The sequence below is a fragment of the Plecotus auritus genome (assembly GCF_963455305.1).
Source record: "Plecotus auritus genome assembly, chromosome: 3".
NCBI classification, from domain to species: Eukaryota; Metazoa; Chordata; class Mammalia; order Chiroptera; family Vespertilionidae; genus Plecotus; species Plecotus auritus.
The window spans coordinates 86605934-86633213 of NC_137772.1; the positions used below are offsets into that span (position 1 = coordinate 86605934).

The 27280-nt window shown below is 41.7% G+C and overlaps 1 protein-coding gene across 1 annotated transcript in view; it reads left to right on the forward strand.

Annotated features, from left to right (window-relative positions):
• Positions 1-6238: 6238 nt before the first annotated feature.
• The window catches only part of WBP4 (WW domain binding protein 4), a 40065-nt gene continuing 19023 nt past the window's right edge, over positions 6239-27280 (forward strand). Inside the window, exons 1-8 of the mRNA XM_080658938.1 lie at positions 6239-6704; positions 7630-7702; positions 11167-11229; positions 11319-11442; positions 18349-18516; positions 23552-23598; positions 24058-24133; positions 26119-26312. Coding sequence (XP_080515064.1) covers positions 6703-6704; positions 7630-7702; positions 11167-11229; positions 11319-11442; positions 18349-18516; positions 23552-23598; positions 24058-24133; positions 26119-26312 — 747 coding nt within the window. The 5' untranslated portion in view covers positions 6239-6702. The remainder of the gene's footprint in view (positions 6705-7629; positions 7703-11166; positions 11230-11318; positions 11443-18348; positions 18517-23551; positions 23599-24057; positions 24134-26118; positions 26313-27280) is intronic.

The window sequence follows — 27280 nt, forward strand, 5'->3', positions numbered from 1 at the left end:
ATTTCAACTTTCCCTTTAACGAACATAACTACATATACGAATGTTGAAGAACCATAAGCAGTTCTAAAATAGTGAGTTTCAAATGAATGAAGGTGTATTATAATTTTGAGGGGTTTAGTTCTAAATTATATTGTCCACAGGGTGGCAAGTTCACAGTCTTAACTTTGTCTCTGAATTCAATGTACAATTACAGTGTTCAAAAAGCCACATACACATACACACAGGTGAGCAATAAAAATTTACTGTCTGATCAACCCTAGGAAGGAAAATTGCCTGTCCTCTAAAAATAAAAAATTAAAATCTATGCTTTGTAACTTCCCTATTTCTTTTAGGAGTGTTTACTTCCTGACATCTTAAATTTTTCTTAAATGTATCTCCTTTGATCCTTTCTATTTTGCTGTGACTACCTTATTTAGGAAGAGATTAGAAGAAATAAGAGCGATTTGATTATTACTGTAGTACAGGAGACCCTGACTTTGGTTGAGGCCTAACCCAGGGAGAATGAGAGCAAGAATAGGAATAGGAAGATGGGAGAGGACACCACAGACAAAATCCTTCCACCCTTCAGTTCACCCTGCACACTACCACCAAATTAATTTATTAAAACACTTATCATATTACCAGAAATCCCTTCTAGCTAAGTAAATTCCTCATCTGCAAATTCAAGGACCTTCATAATTAGAACCTTCCAAAATCTTCTATCTAAATGCTCTGCAAGAGTCAAGGGGATTTGTAAAATAAACTTCACTGTGAATGAACCTTGCAACTTCCTGGCTTTCATTCATTCAAATATTTTCTAAATACTCACGGGATGCCAAGCACTGTTCCAAGTGCTAATGATACTGAGAGTCACCAGTCAAAGCCCCTGCTCCGAAGTTATACTCCTGACTGGACAGTCTTGGGTTGAGAACTTATAGTGGAAAGGAAATAAGCCCCCAGACATTGCCAGCTCTGTTTCTCAGGTATGGGCCATTGGAAGAACACTAGGGATTGGGGGATAACAAAAAGACACCAGAGATCTGCCAGCACTAACATTGTCTGCTATAGTCCCGAATGTATTTTGCAGCCTTATTTCCCATTCCCACATTATTTGTTCCCTCAGTTCAGCCAAAATGTGCTAAGCTAGCAACTGTTAATGTGCCTTTGGCTCCTGCCTCACCTCCTACCATCTCCACCAGCTAAAGGCTAACCTGACTTCAAAGCCCACCTCAAATGCTGCTTTCTAAGAGACCCTTCTCCATTCCCTTCACACAAATCCAAATATTGTGGAGACCTTCAAACGCTTTAACCAACCCTTAACTTAGTCCCCTCTGAGCATTTATCCCACTATGCACTGTATCATAATTAAAATACCTGTATATTTTAACCTCCTTCAGCAGCTATTTAATATGTACTTGCTACATTCCTAAACTATCTATAGGAGCTACAGTGGCAGTACTAAATTATTCCATATTTATTTTTAAATATGTAATATCCAAATGATAAATGTAAAATGTAGAGACAAATATTCTATATGCTTTTTATTGCTTCAATCTTTTTCTAGTTTTATTGAGATACTAGAGGCCCACTGCATGATATTCGTGCAAGAAGAGGCCCCTGGCTTCACTCCCAGCCGCCTGGGAGCTAGCAAGACCCTGCTCCCCGGTGGCCTGGAGCCCGCAGGTCCTTGCTTCTGTCTGGAGCACCACTCTAGTAGCTCCCTCCGCCGCCCCCTTCCCCTCATAGCAGGCTTCACACCGCTCTGTGCCTGCATATGCAAATTAACCTCCATCTTTGTTGGGTTAATTTGCATACTCACTCTGATTGGCTGTGGGCATAGCAGAGTGATGGTTAATTTGCATGTTTCTCTTTTATTAGGTAAGATAATTTCCATACCATAAAGTTCTCCCAAAGAGAATTCAAATGTTTTTAGTATGTTTACAGAATCATGCAGCCATCCAATCTAATTTTAATCGCCCTAAAAAGAAATCTTGTCCCTACATTAGCAGTCACTTCCCATCCTCCTATTCTGGCCCCTCACCCCCAATCCTAGATAACCAAAGTCTATCCTCTAGATTTGCTATTCCAGAAATTTTATTTAAATGATACCATACAAGATGTGGTATGGGGGTTCCAACATCTGTACTGTTTGAATCTTATAGAATAAGAATAATTTCACTATACTTACCTCATGGAATTTATATCCCAGTGGAATAACACAAGAAATAAACATGAAAAGAAATAAACATGTCACCTTTAGATAATAATAAAAAGGAAAGGGCCAGCCCTAACCGGTTTGGCTCAGTGGATAGAGCGTCAGCCTGCTGACTGAAGGGTCCCAGGTTCGATTCCGGTCAAGGGCATGTACCTTGGTTGCGGGCACATACCCAGTAGTGAGTGTGCAGGAGGCAGCTGATCCGTGTTTCTCTCTCATCGATGTTTCTGACTCTCTATCCCTCTCCCTTCCTCTCTGTAAAAAGCAATAAAATATATAAAAAAAAAGAAAAAAGGAGGGGGCCAAATATATGGTGACAGAAGATGATCTGACTTTGGGTGGTGAGCACACAATGCAATATATTGAACATGTACCACAGAAGTGTACACTTAAAACTTATATAATCTTATTAACCAATATCACCCCAATAAATAAAGTAAAATAAAATAAGAAAGAGGATAAAATAAAACAGGGTAAACTGGTGGGTTTTACCCTGTTTTATTTTATCCTCTTTCTTAAACAGAAAGTAAACCAAAACAAAAGGGCGTCTCTAGGTAGGGTGGTTAGAAAAGACCAATCTGAGAAGAAAATGTTGACCTAAGATGTAAAGAGCTGGAAGGGGAATATTCCAGGCAATGGAAACAGCAAAAAATAAAACTGAGAGAAGAACAAGTCTGGCAAGTTCAAGGAACAAAAGGAAGTCAGTGTGACTGAAGTATAATGAAGAGGCAAAGAAAGTAGGAGATGAAGTTGGGGAGGTAAGCAGAGGCCAGATCATCTTGGACCTCAGAGCCATACTAAGCTCTTTGGATTTTAAAATGCAATCACTTTTAATACCTTATATTTCTTTAAATACAGGTGTCCATCTATGCAAACACTTGTTGAACTTTTACATATCTTCTATCTACAACTAATAATAGTAAATATTAAAGAGACTACTTGGGTAAATCCATGGCATTTAATTAGTTATCACTTTATTTTATGGCCCAAGACAGAACACCTAAAACATGAGTACCAATAATGTTTTGTTGCATACGAATTACAAACATATGAACACATCCTTATACATTTATTATCTAATTATCTAATCTTAACCAAGTAAGGTGTATGCCTTACTGACAGTAACTAGCAGCTTTGTCTTAGAATATTAAGGTCATTTTCAAAAAAGCAAGCCAATAAAAACATAGTTTAATCAATCTCATAATTTAAACCTAGGTTTCATTTTTTTCATTGAATTCTAATTAACTGACTGCTTTTCTCCACTCTACTAATTAAAAATATCCCATTACTAAACATAAAACCTATGGACACAAAATATTCTTCATGTTTTTACATTGTTTTAATCTTTTAAAACAAGCATTTTCACATATTACTTCTACATTTGGTTTTTTCAAAGAGACAAAAAAATGTTCTTAAAACTCTAGAGACATAAATGTCACCTTTAATAAAAGAACATGTTATCTAGTCCCAACTTCATCTCTATGGCTCTGCCTCCAGGCACTGTGTGCTCCTGCAGAACCAGACTACTTGCCAGTCTCATACTTGTTCCCTCACCTCAGCTTTTTGATTCACATTCCCCACTTGGAGAAATCCAACCAGTTCTTCCAGGTCCAGGGCAAACATTCTCCCTTCTGTGTCTCTTTTCCAGTCCTCTTCCCTGAGTAGAACTGATTTCTCACCTCTGTGCTTCCACAACTCAGATGCAACCTACTGGGTGCTGCCTGGTACGCAATTATAAGAGTCTGCATCCTGGACAGACTCATTGTCACCAAACTACACCCTTCAGCATACCCTCAAGTGGACATAGTAAAGCTTTTTTAATTAGTGGATCTCAGTAAAAGCCACATCCACTTTAGCACCATTTGGTAGAATATGATACAAGTCATTACAAAACGCAAGGTCAAGAATTAAGCCCTATTTGGAGATAATTAAGGCAGAGCAGCAGTCTTTACTTCCTTCCAAGTTTGGACATAATTTTTTAGTAAATGGTTTCTTAATAATCACACAATCCCACTATTTAAATGAAACTTTTCCACTCTCATAACCTATTTAAGAACTGTTCACCAAAGTGTGTGAGTGTTATGTGTTAGATCTACACAAGTCATACAGCTAATCACAAGGGCTAAAATGATTCCATTCATATTCTATCCACTACCTCCTAACACGAAGGACCTGAATGAACACCAGTAACTTTCAAAAGCATCTAATTATGCTTGGTATAGAGTAAATGTTCAAATATTTGCGTTAATAAAGATAATTTAAAGTATCTTTAGTTGTGGAGGTTTATTTACAATGTAGACATAATTAATCCTTAATCATGCAGATCATATTAACAGATTATTTCAAAGCATACTAATAACAAAACTTCTGTTCTTAGGAATGGCACTGACCAAAAACCCTCCGTAAAAGCCGCATTTTCCTTCTTCGTTTGTTCCCAGAGGCACAATAGATTAAACATTATATAGCTCACCCCATTTTCTAATTTCAGCTTGCATTTAAGATAAAAGCTTTTGTTTCATTTACAGCTCACATGCTGCTCACACAGCTGCCCCTTCTTCGAAATAAACACAAGGCTTCTATATTTAAAAATACAGTGAAACTTTGTTATAGCATCCCCTTCCCAGTCTCGGGCCAATATTCTCTTCCAAGCCCCACCTCCACCCCGGGATTATCTATCATCGGCGCTCAAGGCGCTATACTCTTCAGAAAGTCAATTTTCTTTTTTAAACACATCTCATCGTAGTGGTATTTTTCTTCGCAGCTCGTGTTTGTGTATGTGTGTGATTTTTCAAAGGAGGGGAAATAAAAGATTCCCTTCCCACGCAAAAGAATCTGAGGGACTGTGAACTGCAGCCCGTGCCCCGGTATCTAGTTGGGACAAACTCGCCAGCTGGGCTCCGGCTCCGCGGGAGACCCCGGAGGCTGCGTGGCCGATTCCACGGTGACTGGCAGCTGCGCTGACAGGAAAGCTCACCCGCGGGCACCCGGGCTAGTCGACCCGCCGCGCCGCCAAGCGGGGATCTCCCGCCCGCCCCAGGCGAGCGCCCCCCAGGAGGCTGCTTTGTGCTGGGAGGGGGTGTCGTTACCACCCAGCGATTGAGTTTACGTGGGCTCCTAGCTGGGCGCGGGCTCCCCGACCGGCCGAGGGCAGGGGCAAACACGCCCCGCGTCACTCGGGACTGTCGGAAGGGGGCAGCCGAGGAGGGTGTGGGTCGGAGAGGCGTGCGGGGAGGAGGTGAGGCGAGGCCGGAATTCATCTTCCACCTTCCGAGCATTTGGAAAAGGACGGCTAGGGACCGGAGCGGCGGGAGGGCAGCCCCAAGGAAAGTGAAACTCCTTCCCCGCAGTTCAGCCCCGCTGGCCCGGGCGGGAGGTGAGGAAGCCGAGCGCACTCGCTCTGCAGCCTGCCGGGCGCAGCACTCGTGACTCCCACAGCCCTGCCCAGGGCACGGAGCAAATAGCAAGTACACTATGTCTCCTTTTCCACACCCTCACCTGGTGAGGGGAGCCAGTCATCGGAAATAAAATAAGTTAGTTGCCCATGCCTCTTAGTAAAGAATAATAAAAAAAAAAAACAGACACACACAAAAACACAGGACGTTCCCATACCGGGAGTCGAACCCGGGCCGCCTGGGTGAAAACCAGGAATCCTAACCGCTAGACCATATGGGAAGTGCTGGTGAAGATGCCGCAGTGACTCACCTGACGAGAGCCCACGCCCGCGTTGCCTCCTCTCCACGTCTCGTCGCTGCGGTTCCCGCCGCTCTGCGCCACTCACGCCGCTCCCTCCGCTACCCACGCGCTCCCGAGCGAGGGAACCAGACCGGTCCTGGCGCGCGGGCGTCGCGGAGGGGAACGCGGCCGCGCCGCCGCCTCAGGAAAGTTATGAGGCAAACCCCGCAACTCGCAGCCGCGAAACCAGCAGTTTCACCTTTCCTTTTTTTTTTTTTTTTTTTTTTTAACTCCGCCAACGGCCCCCAGCCTACAAGTCCGGGTTGCTCCACTGGTCAAAGTGCGTGCGGAGTAGTTGGCAAAGTTGAGGGCGGCGACGTCTCGGGGAACAGCTGTTTGTGTTCGGGGCGGAGGCGGCGCGCGAGCTCCCTGGCCACGAGCCAGCGAGCCTAGAAGGGTGGAGGTTCTGGGTCCCAGGGGAAGAGAAAGGAGGGATGACGCGAAGGCTTGAGGCTTCGGGTTAGCAACCTTCAGCTTAGGTCCCGTCGCGCCTTGCCCCTTCTGGGTGACCTCAACCCCTTTATACCCACCCCACCTCTCAGGAGTCGGAGTACCGCCCCTGGGGGGAGGGGTCGAGGAGGAGATTCGGCGCGCGGATTGCGTCCTCCGGGCACCCGTAGTTGGGAACCGTGGAACCCTGGTCCGGGGCGGGAGGGCGGTGTCACGGCTCAGAGGCTCGGGTGGGCCTCGTGCCGGCTGGGCTGCTTCTCGCCCCGGGAGGTGAACGCGAGCTTGGGCCGGACCCGCGGGCGACGCACGGAGCGGCTGGTCCAGTCATGTGAGTTGGTCTCAGGCTCTAAACAAGGACGTGTTGTTCCCCTGGGCGGCCCTTTCTCCCGCCCGTCTCTCCTCCGCCAGTCTCCGTCCCCCGCCCCCGCCCTTCGCTTAGAGGCGGGATGGACGCGCTCTTAACTCGCTGGGGACCGGCCGGACCGGTTCTCCGGTCCCTGGGGGCACGGAGGACGGGCCCTCGGGAGGGAGGGAGGTCGGCGGCCAGTTTAAGTCGGACGGCCGCCCGCGGAACGGCGGAGTGCTCCAGCCACCCGCAGGCGGGGGTCGCCGCAGCCTTAGGGTCTCTTTAGGGCTTGAGCCGCGGGATATTGTGAAACTAGGCTTGGACTGTGGCCGCCGCTGAGTCCTCCGCCTACTAGAGCGGCCAGCCCTGGTTAGAGTAATGATATTTTTTTCCCTTGTCTGCCAGCTGAGAGGTCCCTTGGGTTTTCCAACTCTCTCTTGCCCGGAGGCCCAAGAACAAATTGCATTAACTGATGGTCTCGGAGGAACCACAGTCTCCCACCAGCGGAGTCTTGTGCTTTGTTCGTTCTTTTGGTGCAAGTAACTTGATTTAAAGCAAGCTTTATGAGTTTATTCAGACCTCCATTACAGCAACCTCTCAAAATGCCAGAAAGAGAGAGGAAAGACAAATCTTCTCTAAGATGTTACTTACTTCTGCACACTGATGACATGAACAAATGGGGGGACGACTTTTTTAAGCTGTTTCATCTAAGGGAGTGTTAAACCCGGTGCAGACTTTTCTACGTGAGTGGCAACACTTTCAGACAAATAATAAAACGGTGCTGTTGTATATAGCAAGACAAGATTCAGTAGCAGAGGCTTGTATTTCAAATTCTAAGATGTAAAGCATGCAAAGTTTTACCTTTCTAACTTATAAATAAGCTTAAACTTATTTTTCCCTTTTTCAGGGCCGACTACTGGAAGTCACAACCAAAGAAATTCTGTGATTACTGCAAGTGCTGGATAGCGGACAATAGGCCTGTATGGCAATTCCACTGATAGAGATTCTAATAATGTATTTATGTGAAGTGTTCCTTTTTTCATCTAAACTTGGAGTTTACAAAATATTTTCATATGCATTGCTCTAGATGTTTCAAAACGTTGAAAAATTTTCTGTTATCTTTTTTTGTTGTTAATCCTCATCCAAGGATATTTTTCCTTTGATTTTTAGAGAGTGAAAGGGAGGGGAAGAGACAGAGAAACATCCACTGCCTCCCCCATGCACCCTGGGACTCTTCAGTCCACAGGCCAAAGCTCTATCCACTGAGAAAACTGGCTAGGGCTTCTGTTATCTTTTCGTTCCTTGTGTGCCTTCTTCCTTTCCATCAGCCTAAATTTGTATATATATGTACTAAGCCCAATTAATTCTCTATGGCCCTTCAGTCAAATTTAGGAAATGAACATTGAGTGGGGGTAATCTCATCCGTGTCTATGAAACATCCAGTTATGATGGTGTTGTTTTTAACACTGTCACATACAAAGAAAAGTAAAAGTGGAAAGCCCTTAATATGTAAGAAGAAACATTGTAGTTTTTCTTGTTTTTTGCTCTAGAGGTAATTAAATATATTTGATGCATAGCTTTATGTCTATAAATGCTTAAATTTGAAAAAACATCATTACCTCTGTCATGGACTATGAAAATGGCAACTCTGTTAAGCAAATTATATTACTGTGTCTCTTAGTCTAGTTTCAGCTTTTAAGACATGAAACAAAAAGCAGCACCATTGCCTTTTTTTTTTAACTCCTCTCATGCATGTCATAGGATTGTGTACATTAAGCATGTCAAACTCAAAAGCTAACACAGGCCAAATAAGGTTTAAGTTTATGTGGGCCACAAAAAAACAAAAGCTTCAATTTTCATAGAAATGTAGGTTTATTTTGATAGAGATGCTGAATACAAAGGACTGAAATAAATGAGTAATCGTTAACAAAATAATAGAACACTTTAATAAAAATTAATATTTTTTCTTGAACATTAACTTACCGGACACTGAATAACTGCACAAATTAATAAGCGTAATGCAAATAAACCTATTTTTCTTGTTCTCTGAAAGAGAAATATTTCCTGTTGCGCACACCAAACAGGTCAATCCAAGACTACAGTAGGTCCTCGGGTTATATCGGAGATCTGTTCCTACGGCGCTACGTAACGTGATTTTCGCTGTAAGTTGGAACCCACCTACATAAGCACCTACATCACTCACATGGAGCACATACGCAGCAGTAATGAAGTGAAACAGTAAAAAAAATTTTTAAAAAAGATAATAATTCCTGACCTTTACTTGTGGTAAATAAATAATAGAAAACATAAAGCACATATGTACATACGTCGAAATGATGGAACTTTTTTTTTTAATAAATAAATGGGAGATGGCGACTTAACCATGAAACGACGTACGTCAAGTGCGAGGTAACCCGAGGACTGCCTGTAATGACGTGGCAATCGGCTGCTAAAATATTCGCTGCTAGTGTTAGTGGAGAGAAATAATGAGCCTGGCATAAGGTGCGTAAGGGAAATGAATGCAACACAATTATAGTAATCAGGCATTAGTGAACATTGTAGTTTGTTATTATAACAGGATGTTGTAAAAATTAAGTTACGAAATTTTTATTAAAATGTTTCTTACATACTGTTATATTGGCTGGGCCACAAAAATATTCGTTGTGGGCCAAGAGTTTGACATGCTTGCTGTACATAGTACCTATAGGCTTGGGTATTTTAAAAATATATTGCATATTCATATCCTTTTTACTTGGTAGAGTAGGGTACACAAAAGAATAGTAGCCCTTGTATTTGTTTAGTAGACATTTATTTACTATTGTCTGCAAAACACAAAATCATCAATGTGTCTACAAGGAGTTTGGGTTTTTCTTTTAGGTTTTGTTTTTTTGGTCTTTTTGAATAGTTGCTAAAGTTCTTAACTATTTGTTTGACTTAGGCCAACCTATACAAACCACTGATAGTGTCTTCCTTGGAGGTAAAGCAATTCAATGAATTCGATGAGTTATGTAGAGTAAATAATCTCTCTAGGATAGTCTTTCTGCATCTCCTTGAATTGTTAATACATACAACTTTAACCTTTACTTAGAAGCAAAATTAATTTATTTTTAATGGACCTGTAACAGTCTTTTGGTGTATAATAAATTTTAGAAAAATTAATATGGGAACAATAAAGGATGAACATTTGCCTTTAAAAGTCACATTTTTAAGGAGGAATTCACAGTACTTTATAATAGCTCAGGTAATGCGTTGTGTATGATTTGATTTACAAAACTTATTTTGCAAAGTTTAGCAGATAATTCTTATTGTGTATAACCATAGGGAGTATTTCTGGCTGTTTTAAATATGTGATAACATTCAATCATCCACCTCTGTTATCCATCCAAGTTACCATCATTCCTCATAGGTTACCACTTTTCATTTTCTTGTCTAGCCTTCTATTGTTTCTATATGTATATAGGTTCCTATTCTAGCGTACATAAAAGGTTACATACTATATTGTACCATAGTTGTTTTGTTGTTTTTGTGGGTTTTTTAAAAATACATTTCTACTGATTTCAGAGAGGAAGGAAGAGAGAGAGAGAGAGATAGAAACATCATGATGAGAATCACCAATCGGCTGCCTCCTGCACGCCCCCTACTGGTGATCGAGCCCACAACCCAGGCATGTACCCTTGATCAGAATCGAACCCAGGACCCTTCTATCCGCAGGCCGATGCTCTATCCCCTAAGCCAAACCAGCCAGGGCGTTTTGTTTTACTTTTTAATAGAACAGTATATCCTGAAGCTCTCTCCACATTAATTTTTAGGGAGCTCTAATGTAGCAGTTTAATTTTGATAGATTGTTCCAAATTGTTCTGCATAGGAGTTTCACGTTTTGTACCATTGCCACATTATATAAGAGTATTTGTTTATAAGTAAGATACATTTTTTAATGTCTGCTTTTCTCCCAATATGGAGAAATATGGTTCTGAGGATCATTGGTTATTGTCTCTTATCTAATGTGGCAAGTAGAGCAGTGTAAATTCTAGAGACTTACTGATTTTGACAATACGTTAAGAGGTGTTTCTTGAAGTTAAGGTTTTTTTCCCACTCCTCTTTTGGCTTCATGTCTTGTTTTGAGTCCTCATTACAATCATAGTCACTAGATTAGTCATCAAGTGTTCCTTGTATTTTCCTCCATTAATATGGTAATCATAGTTATATTTTAAGCACCAAAGGAGAATTAGTCAGAAGGCATAATAATAAATAATGTAGTTCAATTCTATAGTATCATTTGGTAGAAAGGGCTAATTTGCATTCAAGTTATTTTGTATCTTTTCTGCCAGTCATTTTAGTTTTAATTTTGTTATATTACATTCCCAAATTTACTGTTACTTGAATGTGAACATTATGATGTTTATGTAGTATTCCTTTGTATTTTCATTTTTTTTTCATTTTCAAGAGTGTTGAATTTCATGAAAGAGGAAAGAATCATAAGGAAAATGTTGCAAAGAGGATCAGTGAGGTAATTTACTTTGTTTCTTTTTTTGCCAGTTTTTCTATGTAAATATCAGTCTTTTATTTAGCTTTCCCTTTTAAATGTGTCTTACAAAGATTAAACAGAAAAGCCTGGATAAGGCAAAGGAAGAAGAAAAGGCATCAAAGGAGTTTGCTGCAATGGAGGAAGCTGCCCTGAAAGCATACCAAGAGGATTTGAAAAGGCTTGGCTTAGAGTCAGGTAAAAAAAAAAAAAAACAGCATGTTTTAAAAGTAACACCAGAGGTCATGCTAAGTTAGCTTTTACTTTTCCATAAAGAGGTTATATACTCAGTGTATACTATTAGTGTTTTTCCTATGCATCATAGCCCTGTTTAGATTGTGGAAGTTTGCTCATGCACTTTTGTTTGCTTTTAAAGCTTCAGATTTTAACACCTCCATTCACAACAACCATACTACCTGGGTGGTTACCTAGTCATAGCTATCCTAGGTCAGTGGTTCATTTCAGAGCATTTGAGTTTTCTAGGTATTCTAATTATTTGGCTAAAAGGATCTATTCATTAAAAAATAAGTATCCTATATAATGAAGAGCTAATATGCCAAGGGTCGTGACGCCCTCACACCGTAATGACCAATCAGCAGGCGCAGGTGGGCAGGGCTGCATGTGCGGCAAGGTGCACACGGGTGGGCGGGGACATGATGTTGCGTCCTCACCCGGCACCAGCTGGGGACTTGATGCTGCGTCCCCCGCTGGCGGGGCTTGACGGGAGTGGGGCCAGCCAAGTCTGGGTCTTGCCCAATGGGGGTGGGGCCAGCCAGGTCTGGGACTCTTCCCTTTTAATGTGCACGAATTTTGTGCATCAGGCCACTAGTTGCATTATAACTACAGTTCACTTTATCCATATGGTGAAAACTGAATCGTGTTTATATGGTTGAATTACAGTGAATTAGCAGCCTTTTATGGACAAATTTACCGATTATTGTTAGAAGGTAGATACTCCTTTTCTTTTTACTTTTTCATTGAGTATATTTGACATAAACATTGTATAAATTTAAGGTGTACAATGTGTTACTGTGATACTAATCCTATGTAATAAAAGGCTAATATGAAAATTGTCCCCTCGGGAGTTGGACTGACCCGGAGTTCAACCACTCACTATGATGTGCGCTGACCACCAGGGGATGATGCCGAATGAAGGAAGGCCCTGGCGGGCAGGCGGGGAAGTAGGAGCAGCGCCGAATGAAGGAAGGCCCCGGCTGGAAGCCAGGGAAGGAAGGCCTTGATGGGCCCTGATCGCCGGCCAATCCTAGGGACCCTACCTGTACACAAATTTTGTGCACTGGGCCTCTAGTATGTTATAGTCCCACTAGAGGCTCGGTGCACGAATTCGTGCACAATGGGGTTCGGCTGGGCCCACCCCCAATCAGGGTTGGGCGGGGCCGGGCCGGTCGGGGAGAAGGGCCACAGGAGGTTGGCCACCAGCCCTGCCCCCAAATGGAGGGGCAATTGCGGGCGGGGCCAACGGGGCTACAGGAGGTTGGCCAGCTGGCCCTGCCCCTGATGGGGAGAGGCCGCAGGCAGTTGGCAGGCTGGTCCCACCCCTGATCGGGGAAGGGGCCGCAGTCTGTTGGCCAGCCAGCCCCGCCCCCTGGTCGAACTCCAGGTCAAGGGGACAATTTGCATATTAGCCTTTTATTATATAGAATTGCCATTATAGTGATATTTATCACATTACATAATTATAGTACAATATTTTTATCTATATTCATTACTCTATGCTGGCAATTTTCAACTGTTTTTATCTCATGGCACATATAAACTACTAAAATACTGCAGCACACCAGAAATATATTCTATTATTTTGCCAATCTGAGAAAAACCATAGGTATAATTTTGATTCATGTACACCACCAGACAGCTATTGTGTTGGCTGCTGTCATTTTTTATTTGACACTCTAAGGGCAAAGAGGTCAGGTTTTGCATGTTTTAAAAATTTTGGGGGCACACCGGTTGAAAAATCACTGCTCTATGCATTGCAGCCGTCGCCAACCGGTGGTCCGTGAGGTCCGAAAGGTTGGCAACCGCTGCTTTAGAGCTCTGTGGATTATTTACTACTCATTGCAAGTTTGTATCCTTAAGCAGCAGCAGTCTTAATCCCCCACCCCCCCATTTCCTGGTAACCACCATTTTACTCTCTGTTTTTTATAAGTTGGACAATTTAATTACTTATTCTGTTGTTTGTTTATTCTGATGCTGTAACCAGAGAGCCACACCAATGAGGGTTAAATTTGACTTTTTTTAGGTTCCACAAAGGAGATATACAGAACCTGTCTTTCTCTATCTGACTTATCTCACTTAACACAGGGTGCTGAGGGTCCATTCCTGCTGTCACAAATTGCAGGATATCCTCCTTTTCTATGGTCGAATAATATTCCCTTGTGTATATATACTACATGTTTTTTAATCCATTCATTTGTTGATGGGCATTTAGGTTTTCACATCTTGGTTATTGTGAATAATCTTCCTATCTAATAAAGAGGTAATATGCAAATTGACTATCACTCCAACAGTACAAGTAGGCCACCCACCATGTGGACACAAGATGGCTGGTAGGGGAGGGCAGTTATGGGCAATCAGGCCAGCAGGGGAGGGCAGTTGGGAGCGACCAGGCCTGCAGGGGAGGGCAGTTGGGGGGAACCAGGCCTGCAGGGGAGGGCAGTTAGGGGTGACTGGGCCAGCAGGGGAGGGCAGTTGGGGGCAACCAGGCCTGCAGGAGAGAACAGTTAGGGGAGACCAGTTAGGGGAGACCAGGCCAGCAGGGGAGGGCAATTAGCGGTAATTGGACCAGCAAGGGAGGGCAGTTAGGGGCAACCAGGCTGGCAAGGGAGGGAAGTTAGGGGTGACTGGGCCAGCAGGGGATGGCAGTTAGGGGCAATTGGGCTGGCAGGGGACCAGTTAGGCGTCGATCAGGCTGGCAGGGGAGTGGTTAGGGGTGATCAGGCTGGCAGGCAGAAGTGGTTAGGGGCAATCAGGCAGGGAGGCAGGTGAGCGGTTGGGAGCCAGCAGTCCTGGATTGTGAGAGGGATGTCCGACTGCCCGTTTAGGTCCAATCTCACCTGGATTGGGCCTAAACTGGCAGTCGGACATCCCTTGAGGGGTCCCAGACTGGAGAGGTGCAGGCTGGGTGTCCCTCAGACACCCCTCTCCACCCCCCAAACCCACCCCCCGTGCACGATTTTCGTGCACCGGGCCTCTAGTACTGCAATAAACACAGGAGTGCATATATCTCTTTGATATCCTGTTTTTATTTCCTTTGGGTGTATACCCAGAAGTGGAATTACTGGAATCTATGATAAATCTATTTTTAATTGTTTTAAAGAACTTCCATATTGTTTTCCATAGTGATTAGACCAATTTACAGTCACACCAAGAGTGAATAAGGGTTTCCTTTTCAACATACCTTTGCCAGCAAGAAAGTAAATAATTTGAGGGTTTGAAGATACTCGGTCCCAGATAAAAAGCATTTATCTAGCCTGGCCGGTGTGGCTCAGGGGTTGAGCATCAACCTATGAACCAGGAGATCACAGTTTGATTCTGGTTGGCGCAGATGCCTAGGTTGGGGGCTCAGTCCCTAGTAGGGAGCATGTAGAAAGCAGCTGATCAATGATTCTCTGTCATTGATGTTTCTGTCTCCCTCTCCTTCCTCTCTGAAATCAATTTAAAAATAAATTTTTTAAAGCATTCATCTATCTTGTTATTAAATTTATGCTTTAAGTGGGGAACTTTTTGTGAGCATTTTTTCCATGATAGATCCATTGTCCTTAAACCAGGCATATTGCGAGTCACAGTTGTTGATCTTACATAATGGTGTGGTAGTCAGCATGGAATGGTATTCTTTACTCTAATAAAAACTGCTTTCAGTTAAGTTTTTAAGCAGAATAGCAGTCAATTAACATTGCCCTCATCAAATAAAAACAGTTGTAACCAGACTTTAAAAATGTTATCTTGGATATTGCTAGTTAAAATGGGGAAAGCATTATTTTACAAAGATAAAGCTATCTATACTAATAAAAGGGTAATATGCTAATTAGAGTGGACATCTTCCGGACGTCCTTCCGGACATAGGCGCAGTGGCTGCGAGGGCCAAGGGCAGGCAGCCATGGTGCCGGCTGCAAGGGCCAAGGGCAGGCAGCCATGGCGGCAGCTGCCAGGGCCCAGGGCAGGCCGCTGTCCTGAGGCAGGCCATGGCCGCAGCTGCTGCGAGGGCCGAGGGCAGGCTGCCACGGAGGCCGGCAGTGGCAGCAGCAGTGGGGTGATTGGGGCGGCACCTTCCCCTGATTGCCCAGTCACCTCCCGCAGAGGGAGGCCAGAGGCAGCAGCAGTGGCTGGGGTGATGGGGGCGTGCCTTCCCCTGATTGCCCAGTCGCCCCTCGCAGAGGCAGTAGCAGTGGCTGAGGTGATGGGGCACGCCTTCCCCTAATTGGCCTGGTCGCCTCCTGCAGAGGGAGGCCAGACTGAGGCTTAGGCCCGCTCCCCTTGTGGAGCGGGCCTAAGCTGTCAGTAGGATATCCCCCCGAGGGGTCCCTGATTGGAGAGGATGCAGGCTGGGCTGAGGGACCCCCCCTGCACAAATTTTGTGCACCAGGCCTCTAGTATGTTTATAAGGGGTAAAAGGATGTTGGCATTCCTGCAGAATTAAGGAGTAATAGTCATCTCATCAAAAATATGCATTGGGCCGAAACCGGTTTGGCTCAGTGGATAGAGCGTCGGCCTGCGGACTGAAAGGTCCCGGGTTCGATTCCGGTCAAGGGCATGTACCTTGGTTGCGGGCACATCCCCAGTGGGAGGTGTGCAGGAGGCAGCTGATCGATGTTTCTCTCCCATCGATGTTTCTAGCTCTCTATCCCTCTCCCTTCCTCTCTGTAAAAAATTAATAAAATATATTTAAAAAAATATATATGCATTGGGAAAATTCATAATTTTTGTAGCATTTTCCTGAGTGAGATATATATTCCATTAAAAGTACAACAATTCAATATAAAGAATTTTTAAAATAAAGTTATACATTTTATGTTATGGTCTATTTGGAGATTGTTTCATTTTTTTCTTGCAATATGTCAAGTACATCTTTTCTTTTGAATAACTAAGGCTATACAGAGTGGTTAGGAGCACAGGTTTCAAGTCAACTAGAATTATCTCTTATGAGCTATGCAACCTTCAATTTTTACTAAAATTAAGTAGTAAAGTAATATAGTGCTATAAATTGCTTATTACAGTGACACTTGTAACAGGTGTTTAATCCTATATAATAAAGAGGTGATATGCAAATTGACCCTCATGCCCTCAGAAGATGGCTGCCTACGGCCAGGCCGGCAGGGGCGGTTAGTGAGGGACGACCAAACAACTGAACAAGCTGACTGCGTGGGGCGACCAGGCCGGCAGGAGGGTTAGTGAGGGATGACCAAACGACTGAACAGCAGGCTGCATGGAGGGCAGTTAGGGGCGACCAGGCTGGCAGGGGGAGCAGTTGGGGGCAATTAGGCTTGCTGGTGGGGAGGGCGGTGAGGGGCAGTTGGGGGCAATTAGGCTGGCTGGTGGGGAGGGCGGTGAGGGGCAGTTGGGGGCAATCAGGTCCGCAGGGGGGGTAGATAGGGGCGACCAGGCCAGAAGGGAGGGGGCAGTTGGGGGTGACCTGGCCGGCAGCAAGGGGCAGTTATGTGCAACCAGGCTGGCATGGGGGGCAATTAGGGGCGATCAGGCCAGCACACAGAGGCAGAGAGGGGCAATCGGGCCAGCAAGGCAGTCGGGGTGGGAGGCAGTTAGGCGCAACCACACAGGCAGGCAGGTGAGTGTTTAGGAGCCAGCAGTCCAGTATTGTGAGAGGGATGTCCGACTGCCAGTTTAGGCCCGATCCAAGGGATCCTCCAGGAGTCCCGGATTGGAGAGGGTGCAGGCTGGGCTGAGGCCCCCCCCCACCCCCGCACAAATTTCATGCACTGGGCCTCTAGTAAAGGGTATAAAGTGCCATAAAAATGCCAATATTTATTTAACTAATTTCTTCCTGGTTAACATTTAGGTTTAGAGTTTTTCATTAGAATGCTTCAGTGAGCATCCTTATGTGTGAGTGTTTTTGCATTTATCCCTGTAAGTTTACTTTCTAGAAGATTGCCAAAACCAAACCTGAATATATTTTGTAGATTGATAGTCAATACTCCAGAAATGTCTCCAACATTAGTACTTTTGCTAGAAATAAAATTAATATATTAATTGGTATTGGGAATGACTGGCTAATCTTCAGAAAAAAGTAAAATCATAAAAACTACCTGTTTTTTCATACCCATAGATTAGACAGACTAACACTGGATTCAGTTATTCTTTCCAGTACTTATTGACCTAATACCAAAAAAATTACATTTCTTTGAATATTAGTGAAGGTAAATACTAATTTTCTGAATTACCTCTGTATTTTTTGCCCATCTTTCTGTTACAGTATTGGATTTGTAAGGGATTTTTGTTAGGATCGTTAATCCTCTGTCATATTTGTTATAAATATTTGTCATTTGTTTTTCCTTTGTATATGTGTTTTTTTTATTTTTGCCATATGCAATAATTCTAATTTGTATGTAGTTAAATTTAACATTTTATTTTGTGGGTTTTTTTTTTTTAATATCTTCCATCTGAAATTTATATTGCTGTAAAAACATGAGAGATACTGAGGAGAGGTGAACAGCTTAACTTTTTTCTAAATAATTAGCCAGTCAGTCCAATATAATTTATTAAGTGATCTCTCTTCCCCTATAATAGGAAACACCAGGAATCTGCAGTTGGATCTCTTTCTGTACTGTTCTGTTTCAGTCATATGTTTCCCTATTCCTGGATCAGTTTTATACTGTTTGTCTTTTTTACCATAGTTTTAGAATAAGTTTTAATACCTGATAGTACTAGATTCCTCTTTCACTTAATGTTTGGTAGTTCTCCTGGATATTGGTACATGTTTAGTTTTCCATATAAGCTTTATAATGATGTGTCAAGTTCCCAAAAGAATCTTAGCAGGTTTTTTATTTTAGTAATATTTATGTTTTATCGGGGGGGGGGGGGAAGGAGGGTTGTATTGTCTACTTCACCCTTCTCTCATCTTTCCTCTAGAAATTTCCGAGCCAAGCATATCACCAAAAACCAGCACTGTCCCACCCATCTCTGCATCAAATCAGCAGAAAGAAAAGAAGAAAAGGAAAAAAGACCCTTCAAAAGGCAGATGGGTAGAAGGCATAACCTCTGAGGGTTACCATTACTATTATGATCTTATCACAGGAGGTAAGTCACGTATGCATAGAGCTGCGGAGTATGATAACTGACAGTTTATTTTGTCTTTAGACATCTAGTTAATATTGGAATATTTAAACAGTGAAATACTATAACTTTACATTTTTGCCACTAAATAGTAAAAAAAAAGTATGTGCCCTTTAAAAAGGTACCCTTCTCGCCCTAGCCGGTTTGGCTCAGTGGATAGAGGGTCGGCCTGCGAACTGAAAGGTCCCAGGTTCGATTCCGGTCAAGGTCATGTACGTAGGTTGCGGGCACATCCCCAGTAGGAGGTGTGCAGGAGGCAGCTAATTGATGTTTCTCTCTCATCAATGTTTCTAACTCTCTATCCCTTCCTCTCTGTAAAAAATCAATAAAATATATTAAATAAATAAATAAATAAATAAATAAATAAAATAAAAAGGTACCCTTCTCATGGTGACTCAGTGTCTTAGTTAAAGCCTTAATATTGGGTTCCTTACAAGTAAACTAAAGCTTTATATTTTTTCAATAGAACCTTCTAGAACAATGAGCTACATGTAAATAAAGCATTTTATGTGGAATAGAGTTATTTCAGATCCACTTCACAAATTGCAGGTGTTTTTTTAAATAAAATATTCTGTGGAGGAGATTTTCTATCCAAGAGCATACTGAGAACCAGAAACTGATTTCTTTTTTGTGTAGCTATCTTGATTGACTTAGTAAATTGCCCCTCCATGAATGTTTTGGATATCAATTTCTAATAAAATGCACAATGGTATTTCTTAATAAAACTATCAAAAACGTCTTTTTACATTTTCTTTAAAATGAAATGTATTTGGTATTTTTATTCCATGTAAATTCTGGCATAAATAAATGAATTTGTTATACATTTACTCTTCAAAACCATAAAATTTAGTACCAGAAATAAACAAGTGGGATACAAGGAAGAATTTTCAAGAGCTATGATATAATAGAGATGTAATTAAGATTATATGGGAGCCAAAATAGTGAGGAATTAATTGTGATTATGTGGATCTGAGAGATTACCACTGAAATTACTTACGAGCTGATCTACAAGTTAAAAGGATGTCAGGAATGATGTCATCATACCATTTGTATTCCTAGCACTTAACGCAATGTGCCTGGCATGGTGCAGATACTCCATTGGTATTTTGATTGAAAAAGATTGCACTAGCTTATTATGAGGCTACAGCAGGTATTCCACACAGGTAGAACAATATCTATACTAATAATAGAGGAATATGCAAATTGTCCAGGACACCGTAACATCACGACTACTCAGCAGGCTGCATGTGCAGCATGCCCCAGTAAGGCTGCTGAGGCTTTCATCTGTCCCTTTCTACACCGGAGATGACAGGGTTCAAGGAGGAAGGGCTCCAGTTTCGTTTTCTCAGCACCCAGCTAGGAGGCCTCCCTGGGGTAGCTCTCCCCTTCGAGCCCTGAGCAGGCAGGTGCTCCGGCCCAGGAGCCCCGAGGGGAGGCTGAGTGAAGTGCTTTCCCTCCAAGACCCCACTCTCCCTGGGAGTCCAGTGCAGAGGGCGCTCTCCCTGGGAACCTGGAAATCCGCCTCCTGGGGCGACTGCACAGCAGCTGGGCGGGGCGAGTCATGGAAAGTTCAAACTACCCATGCAGTTGTGTACGCTGGCGGAGGCCACGCAGCTGCCATGGTTGAAGTCGTCCTCGATGGAGAAGCGGTGGTAGCAGGGATCAGAGTTGGCCATGTCAGCAATGGAACCCCAGCTCCCTGCCGAAAGATGTAGAGCACACGGACCTCAACGGTCCTTGGTCACTTCCTGAGCAGCAGTCGGCCCCAACTGGGGATTAAACCTGAAACCTAAGTAGGTGCCCTGACAGAATGGAACCCAAACCTTTGCTGTGGCAGAGGAGCTCCAGCCCACAGCAGGGGCCAGAGCACGCCAGAGGGGTTTTGTTGAGGGCCCTGACAGGCAGCCCACAGCGCAGTGCATTAGAACCTCCTCCTCATACAGCAAGGTTGCGAGTTGAATCCCTGGTCAGGGCACAGACAAGAAGCAACCAAGGAGTGCATAATAAGTGGAACAACACACTGGTGTTTCTCTCGCTCCCTTCCTCTATCTAAAATAATCAGTAAAAACTAAAATAAAAAATAAACCCTCTGGCTTGCAGAGTTGCTAAAATAGTTAGAAAGCAAAGTCCCATCCCTTCCCATTCATTCAACAAATACTTCATATATTACTTCAATAATCACACTGGGGATGGGTGTGTGTTTGTTTGTTTGTTTGTTTGTTTGTTTTGGTTAATCCTCACCTGAGGACATTTTTCCATTGATTTTTTTTTTTTTTTTTTTTTTTAGAGAGTGGAAGGGAGGGAGAAAGACAGAAACTAATGTGAGAGACATCAATTGGTTGCCTCTTGCTGAATCCCCGACCAGGGCCCCAGATTAAGCCTGCAACCCAGGTACGTGCCCTTGATCTGAATCCAACCCGGTACTCTTCAGCCTGCCTGCAGAAGCACTATCCACTGAACCAAACCAGCATTTTTTTTTTCTTTTTAAGTCCTCCTCTAAGGATATTTTTTTTTATTGATTCTAGAGAGAGAGGAAGGGAGAGGGAAAGAGAAAGAGAAACATTGAATAGTTGCCCAAGCAATCTGACAGGGATGGTATGTGCCTGTGTATGTGCCCTCACCTGGAATCGAACCCATGACCCTTTGGTGCATGGGAGGACACTCTTAACTACTGATCCACACTGACCAGGGCCTGGAGGTATACTTAAAAAAATTTTTCGGATCTGCCCTGGCCAGGTGGCTCAATTGGTTGGAGTCTCAACCTGTACACCAAAGTATTTCCTGTTGGATTCTAGGTTAGGGCACATACTTAGGTTTAGGTTAGATCCTGGTGAGTCTGCAGGTGCAGAGGCAGCCTACCGGTATTTCTCTGTCACATGGATGTTTCTCTCTCTAAAAATCAATTTTAAAAACATCTTCAGGTGAGAATTTTATATATATATATATATATATATATATATATATATAGTATACATATATATATATATTAAAAATTTTTCAGATCTAAAATTTTATTTGGTTCTTTTTTAAATTTTATTTTTCATTTGCAGTTCACATTCAATATCCTATCCTATATAATAAAATCCTAATATGTAAATCAACCAAACAGTGGAATGACTAGTCGCTATGAACTGACCACCATGGGGCAGACACTCAATGCAGGAGCCAGAAGCCGGGCTCATGGCTGGCGAGTGCAGCGGCGATGGCAGGAGCCTCCGCAGCAGCACTAAGGAGCAGTGAGCCAAGCGGTAGGGAGCAGCAAGCAGGTGGGTGGTAAGGAGCGAGGAGTCCTGGACTGCGAGAGGGATGTCCACCTGCCGGCTTAGGCCCACTCCCTGTAGGGAGCGGTAAGGGAGCAGCAAGCAGGCAGGCGGACATCCCCTGAAGGGTCCCAGACTGAGAGGGCACAGGCCAGGCTGAGGGACCCCCCCACCACCACCACTAGTGCACGAATTTTGTGCACCAGGCCTCTAGTCTATAATAATAAAAGTGTAATATGCAAATTGACCGAACTGTGGAACAACCTTCTGAGGGAAGCCGGGGCTGCAAGGGCTGAGGCAGCTGCAGCTGCAAAGGCCTACTCTTGCATGAATTTCATGCATCTGGCCTCTAGTGACTCTATAAAAGGTTTGAGCCCTAACTGGGTGGCTCAGTTGATTGGAACATTGTCCCTGCACCAAAAATGGTTGCAGGTTCAACTTCCATTCCAGTTCAATCCCCAGTCAGGGGTGTACAGGAGGCAACCAATTGATGTTTCTTTCTCTCCCTCCTCTGAAAATTCAATTAAATATCTTTGGGTGAGGATTTTTAAAATAAAGAAGGCTTGAACGTTTGGGAAATAGTTATCTGGTAGAGGTAAAGCATAAGGTTCTTTGAAGATGACATGGTAGAAGAGCCTGGAAAAATATATTTGGGCCATATCATGGAGGGCTGAGAGGATGATGGTTCCCTTTACTGAGATATGAAATATGGAAACATCGTAAGTTTAAGTGGGATGGTAATTAATTCAAATTTGGATATGTTGAGGGTGAGGTACCTATAGAATATTCATGTGGCAATTTTCCTAACTCCCAATTCTAATTGATAATTGAGCCTGATGATTAGAGTTGGGAGTTAGGAAGATAAATTGAGTCCGGGAGTATAGATAACATGTTAACTTTTAGGAGTATGTGAGATCACAAGGAAAAAAAAAAGAGAGAACAAAAAGTAACATGGTGGGTAGTACATATATTAAAGGGATGGATAGAAGAAAGCCAGGAAAAAAAAAGTTAAGAATGGAAGGCAGGAAATGAGATCAGAGAATTAATCATGAAGAAAACCTTGGGCTATAGGTAGTAGTATCATTATTATGATCTTTAGAATCATGATCAGTTTCAAACTACATAGAAATAGTAATAGTCACTCAGTTTGCACTGAGCCGTAAGTGAAGTGCACGTTATAGTTTAGCAGTGAATCATAAATTACTATATGCTAAGGATTATACATCTTTCAAATTTATATAGAAACTATTATGTCTTTTCTCCCTTCTAGTGCCTACTGTTTGCTTCCTTTTTTCACCATCCTTTATATACTCTTTCTCAGCAATACTTGTTTTTCATTCCTGCATACTTCATCTTGTTCCTCTTTTGAGTCATTTTTTCTATATCTTACTCTCCCCTCCCAAGATGTCAAAAGGCTATGTCATTCCTTCCAGATTTTTCAAGCCTGAATTTCATGAAGTCTTTAAGAGAAGCCCTACCCGGCTCTAATAATTCCTGTGGAAGTACCAGTAACTTGTAATGATTCTGTCCTTCCTTGGTTATGTAACATTCACATGTATTGTTCTGCACAATGCTACTGGATGCACGTTAGTTCTTTTTATTTTTCAATTATGTTTTTATCTCTAGACCTTAGTGTTTTGTACACATTGAATAGCTTGTAAATTTTTGCCAAAGTGAATTTTTTGGAAACTTTTTTTAAAGCAAAAGGATTTTATAAATGCAATGTATTTTGTTTTAAGCATCTCAATGGGAGAAACCTGAAGGATTTCAAGGAAACTTAAAAAAGGTAACTGAAGTACATTAATAGTGTCTTTGATTTATTCTTTAAAGTGATTGGCTTCTGGGGTTTTGGTAGAGTTTTATTAAGCAAATTTACTTTCAAATAAGCCCCTCCTCACCCAAACTCTTTGTTCCTTTTCTTCTATAATCCTTTTGTTAGTAGGCTGGGTAGAGATTAAAAGTGATATCTATTCAAAAACTCCATATAGGGTAAATATTATTAGTTGCCATTCACATGTCCCCTGTCCATCGGTGAAAAATTGTTCCTAGCTTTCAGAGGTGAGAAATTCTCTTCCTGAAAATTGGCTACTGATTAACATAAACCAAGCTTCCTGGCCATGATTTGTACCACCACCCCTAACTCCCAGGTTTCAAGAGAAAAGGAAAGGGTGACTAATTCTGCCTTAGTTATTAATATATAACTACATTGTTTTCCATCTATGCTGTTTTTTTCCCCTCTCATTAGACAGCAGTGAAGGCTATTTGGGTAGAAGGTTTAAGTGAAGATGGTTATACCTATTATTATAATACAGAAACAGGAGGTAAGTATTACCTTTGATCATCCTAAGTATCTAAAATTATTCCTGAAACTGCTTCTTAGCCTGCTGATGAATCATCTAAACTAGGGAATTTTAGTACATATAGTGATAAGCATATTTTTATAACAAGTGTGTATTATTTTTTGTAATTTAGAAAAGCACATTAATTCTCATGGAAAAAAGGATTTCTATATATAATATACTGCACTATGCTATGTAATTCTCAATTGATACTGCATTCATAAATTCTAAAAATTGAATCATTTTTACTTCCTCTACCATTACTAATTTTTATTGTGATTATTTTAGAAATATAACAATCACCTTGGAAAGTACCTTAAAGATTACCTAGTCAACTTGCCTTTTTCCTTTTTCAAAAAACAAAACTGATGGTGTTTTTGCAGGGGCTGAGGTTGTCAAATTTTCACTTTTTTTCAGTTTAATAATGTTCCAGTTATATAAGTATTTACAAAATATGCCTAATCTTAACTATTACATTTTTCATATTAAAAATTTAATTGCATAAAACTGCCTTTCAAGTAATGGTACTTGATTTCTCTGCAGTTAATATCAAAATAGCTATAATATCAGTGTAACTTTGACAAGTTTTTGTTTTGTTTTGTTTAATTCCTACTAACCAAAGTCTTCTGCATAGCATTATATCTTGTAGGAGGAAAAGGTCTTTTAACCTTTAAGTGGATACCTAGCCTCCCCAGTGATAGCAATGGTTCTATCTCAGTTAAGTTGAAATACTGAATCTTTATAGAGATTAAGGAATACATAATGTAGCTCTAGAGTAAGAGCTGAATTTAACACACAACTTCTCTCCTTATCAGGTATTTGATTGTGGGCAAGTCATTGAGCCTGTAGGTCCTCTGAAGTAAAAATAAAGAGACAATCACTTATTCTATGGGGTCATGAGAATCAGGTGTCTATAAAATTCCCAGAACAGTGCCTGGTATATATTATATATCTACAAATTATTTATTATTTATTATTTATTTCCTGGAGATTCTTTTGTTATTTATGTGAAATAGAGACCAAAAAAAAGTAATTTTTAAAAAATATTTTTTTTATTGATTTCAGAGAGAAAGGGAGGGGAGAAAGAGAGAGAAACATCAGTGATGAGAGAGAATCATCGACTGGCTGCCTCCTGCACGCCCCACACTGGGAATGGAGCCCTCAACCCAGGCATATGCCCTAACCGGGAATCGAACTGTGACCTCCTGGTTCATAGATCGAGAATCAACCACTGAGCCGCACCAGCCAGGCAGTAATGTTTTTATTAGTGCTTGAAAGTATCCTATATTAAAAAGGGATTGTATGTATTGATTTGTCCTCAAAAGTTTTGGTTTATGTCTAGACCAGTGTGATTATTAATAGAGCCTTTCCACTCTTAAAGCTCTCCCAATTGGACAATAAATTTTAGGATCGCTCTCCCCTTTATTAAACTAAAAATATAGACTAACTGCAAGATAATTAGAAATGCTATCATTTTACTAAAAGCCCAAAAGACCACTAGGTGGCAGTAGAGTTCAATCGAGGTTTTTTTCCTACTAGAAAAATAACAAATTATATTCATTTAGATTTTTACAATATGATTTCTCTTTGTAAAGATCCTAGGAAATCTTTGTGGTAAATAAGTTCCAGGAAATTTGATGTGTGCTCATTATTACATACATTTCCTGAAATCAGTGTCAGTTAAGTTGTGGTAATCCTTAGAAAGTATTGTCTAGTTCTTAGGCCTCTTTCCATCGGAGCTGTAGTTGATACATCTAGTGAATCAAAGTCGTTTGAAATAAATTTCTAAAAGATACAAGAGTAAGAGCCAACAGAATTCTTATTTATTATTTTCTTGACCAGTGATGGTATAAAATAGATGCAGAGTTGCCATTTAACAATATAAGTGATGGGAAGCATTATATTGGGAATTACTTCTGAATTGAATTGGTAACCAAATAACATGACTACTTTAATGTGTTGGATAGAATCCAGATGGGAAAAACCTGATGATTTTATTCCACACTCTGGCGACCTGCTTTCTAGTAAAGTCAATGAAAAGTCACTTGGCACCCTGGAAGAATCCAAATCATCAAATTCACATAGTGATTCTGATGGGGAACAGGAAGCACAAAAAGTAGAGGTCTCTACAGAAACACCGAAGCTAAAAATAAAGTTTAAGGTAGGTTCTGGATTTACTCTTTACAAAAGTTTAGCAATTTATAAAAAGCTCTTCAGGCTTTCTTAAATTTTCTGGTAAAAGATAGACATAAAACCAAGACCTGTATTTTGGTAACTCGATAAGTAGCTATACCATTTCTTGTTACCTGTTTGGTAGTAAAACAATAAATTTATTTTTAGACCTCCTAAACTTGAGCTGCCTCTGTAATATTGAGAGAGAGCTGTCTGAACATGCAAATCAGAATGTCTAGGCTACAAATGTTGAGTATCATTAACATACTGGTAGTAATTTAAATCTCAGAATGGGTGCAATAATCTAGGAAAATAACCTTAGAGAACATTAAACATTTAAGTGGCAGACAGAGAAAGAGGAGCCCACAGGTAGAATGAGAAAAGAGTGATTAGGAAGGTGTGCAGAGAAGCAGAAGCAGAAGAATTTATCCCAGAAGCCAAAGGAATAAAGAGCATCCAGGACAAACTATTTATAAACCTATCTTATATATCATTAGGTTGCTAAATACAGGCATACCTCATTTTATTGCAATTTGCTTTATTGCACTTCACAGATGTTTTCGTGTTTTACAAATTGAAGGCAAGATCCTCCACCAGCAAAAATATTTACAAGACTCACTTTATTGCGGTGGTCTGGAACTGAACCTGCAGTATCTCTGAGGTATGCCTGTGTAGTGAAGATCAAAATCATTGGTTTTGAAACTCTAAAAACTGAGGCTAAGGAATTTTTAAGCTCTAGGATGATAATGAGAGTTTGAATAGAGAACATGGTGTTAGAGTTGCCACAGTCATCAGTGAATATAGAGTAGTGGCCAGAGGTCACTAGATCATATAAGGAGGAACAGAAGAGAACTGTGTAGACGGTGGTGTTGTGAGTCTCAGAAGAGGAGACATTTATTGCATGAGAATCTAAGTCAAAATATTTTATTTTTAGTAAAATAAAAATACTTTATTTCT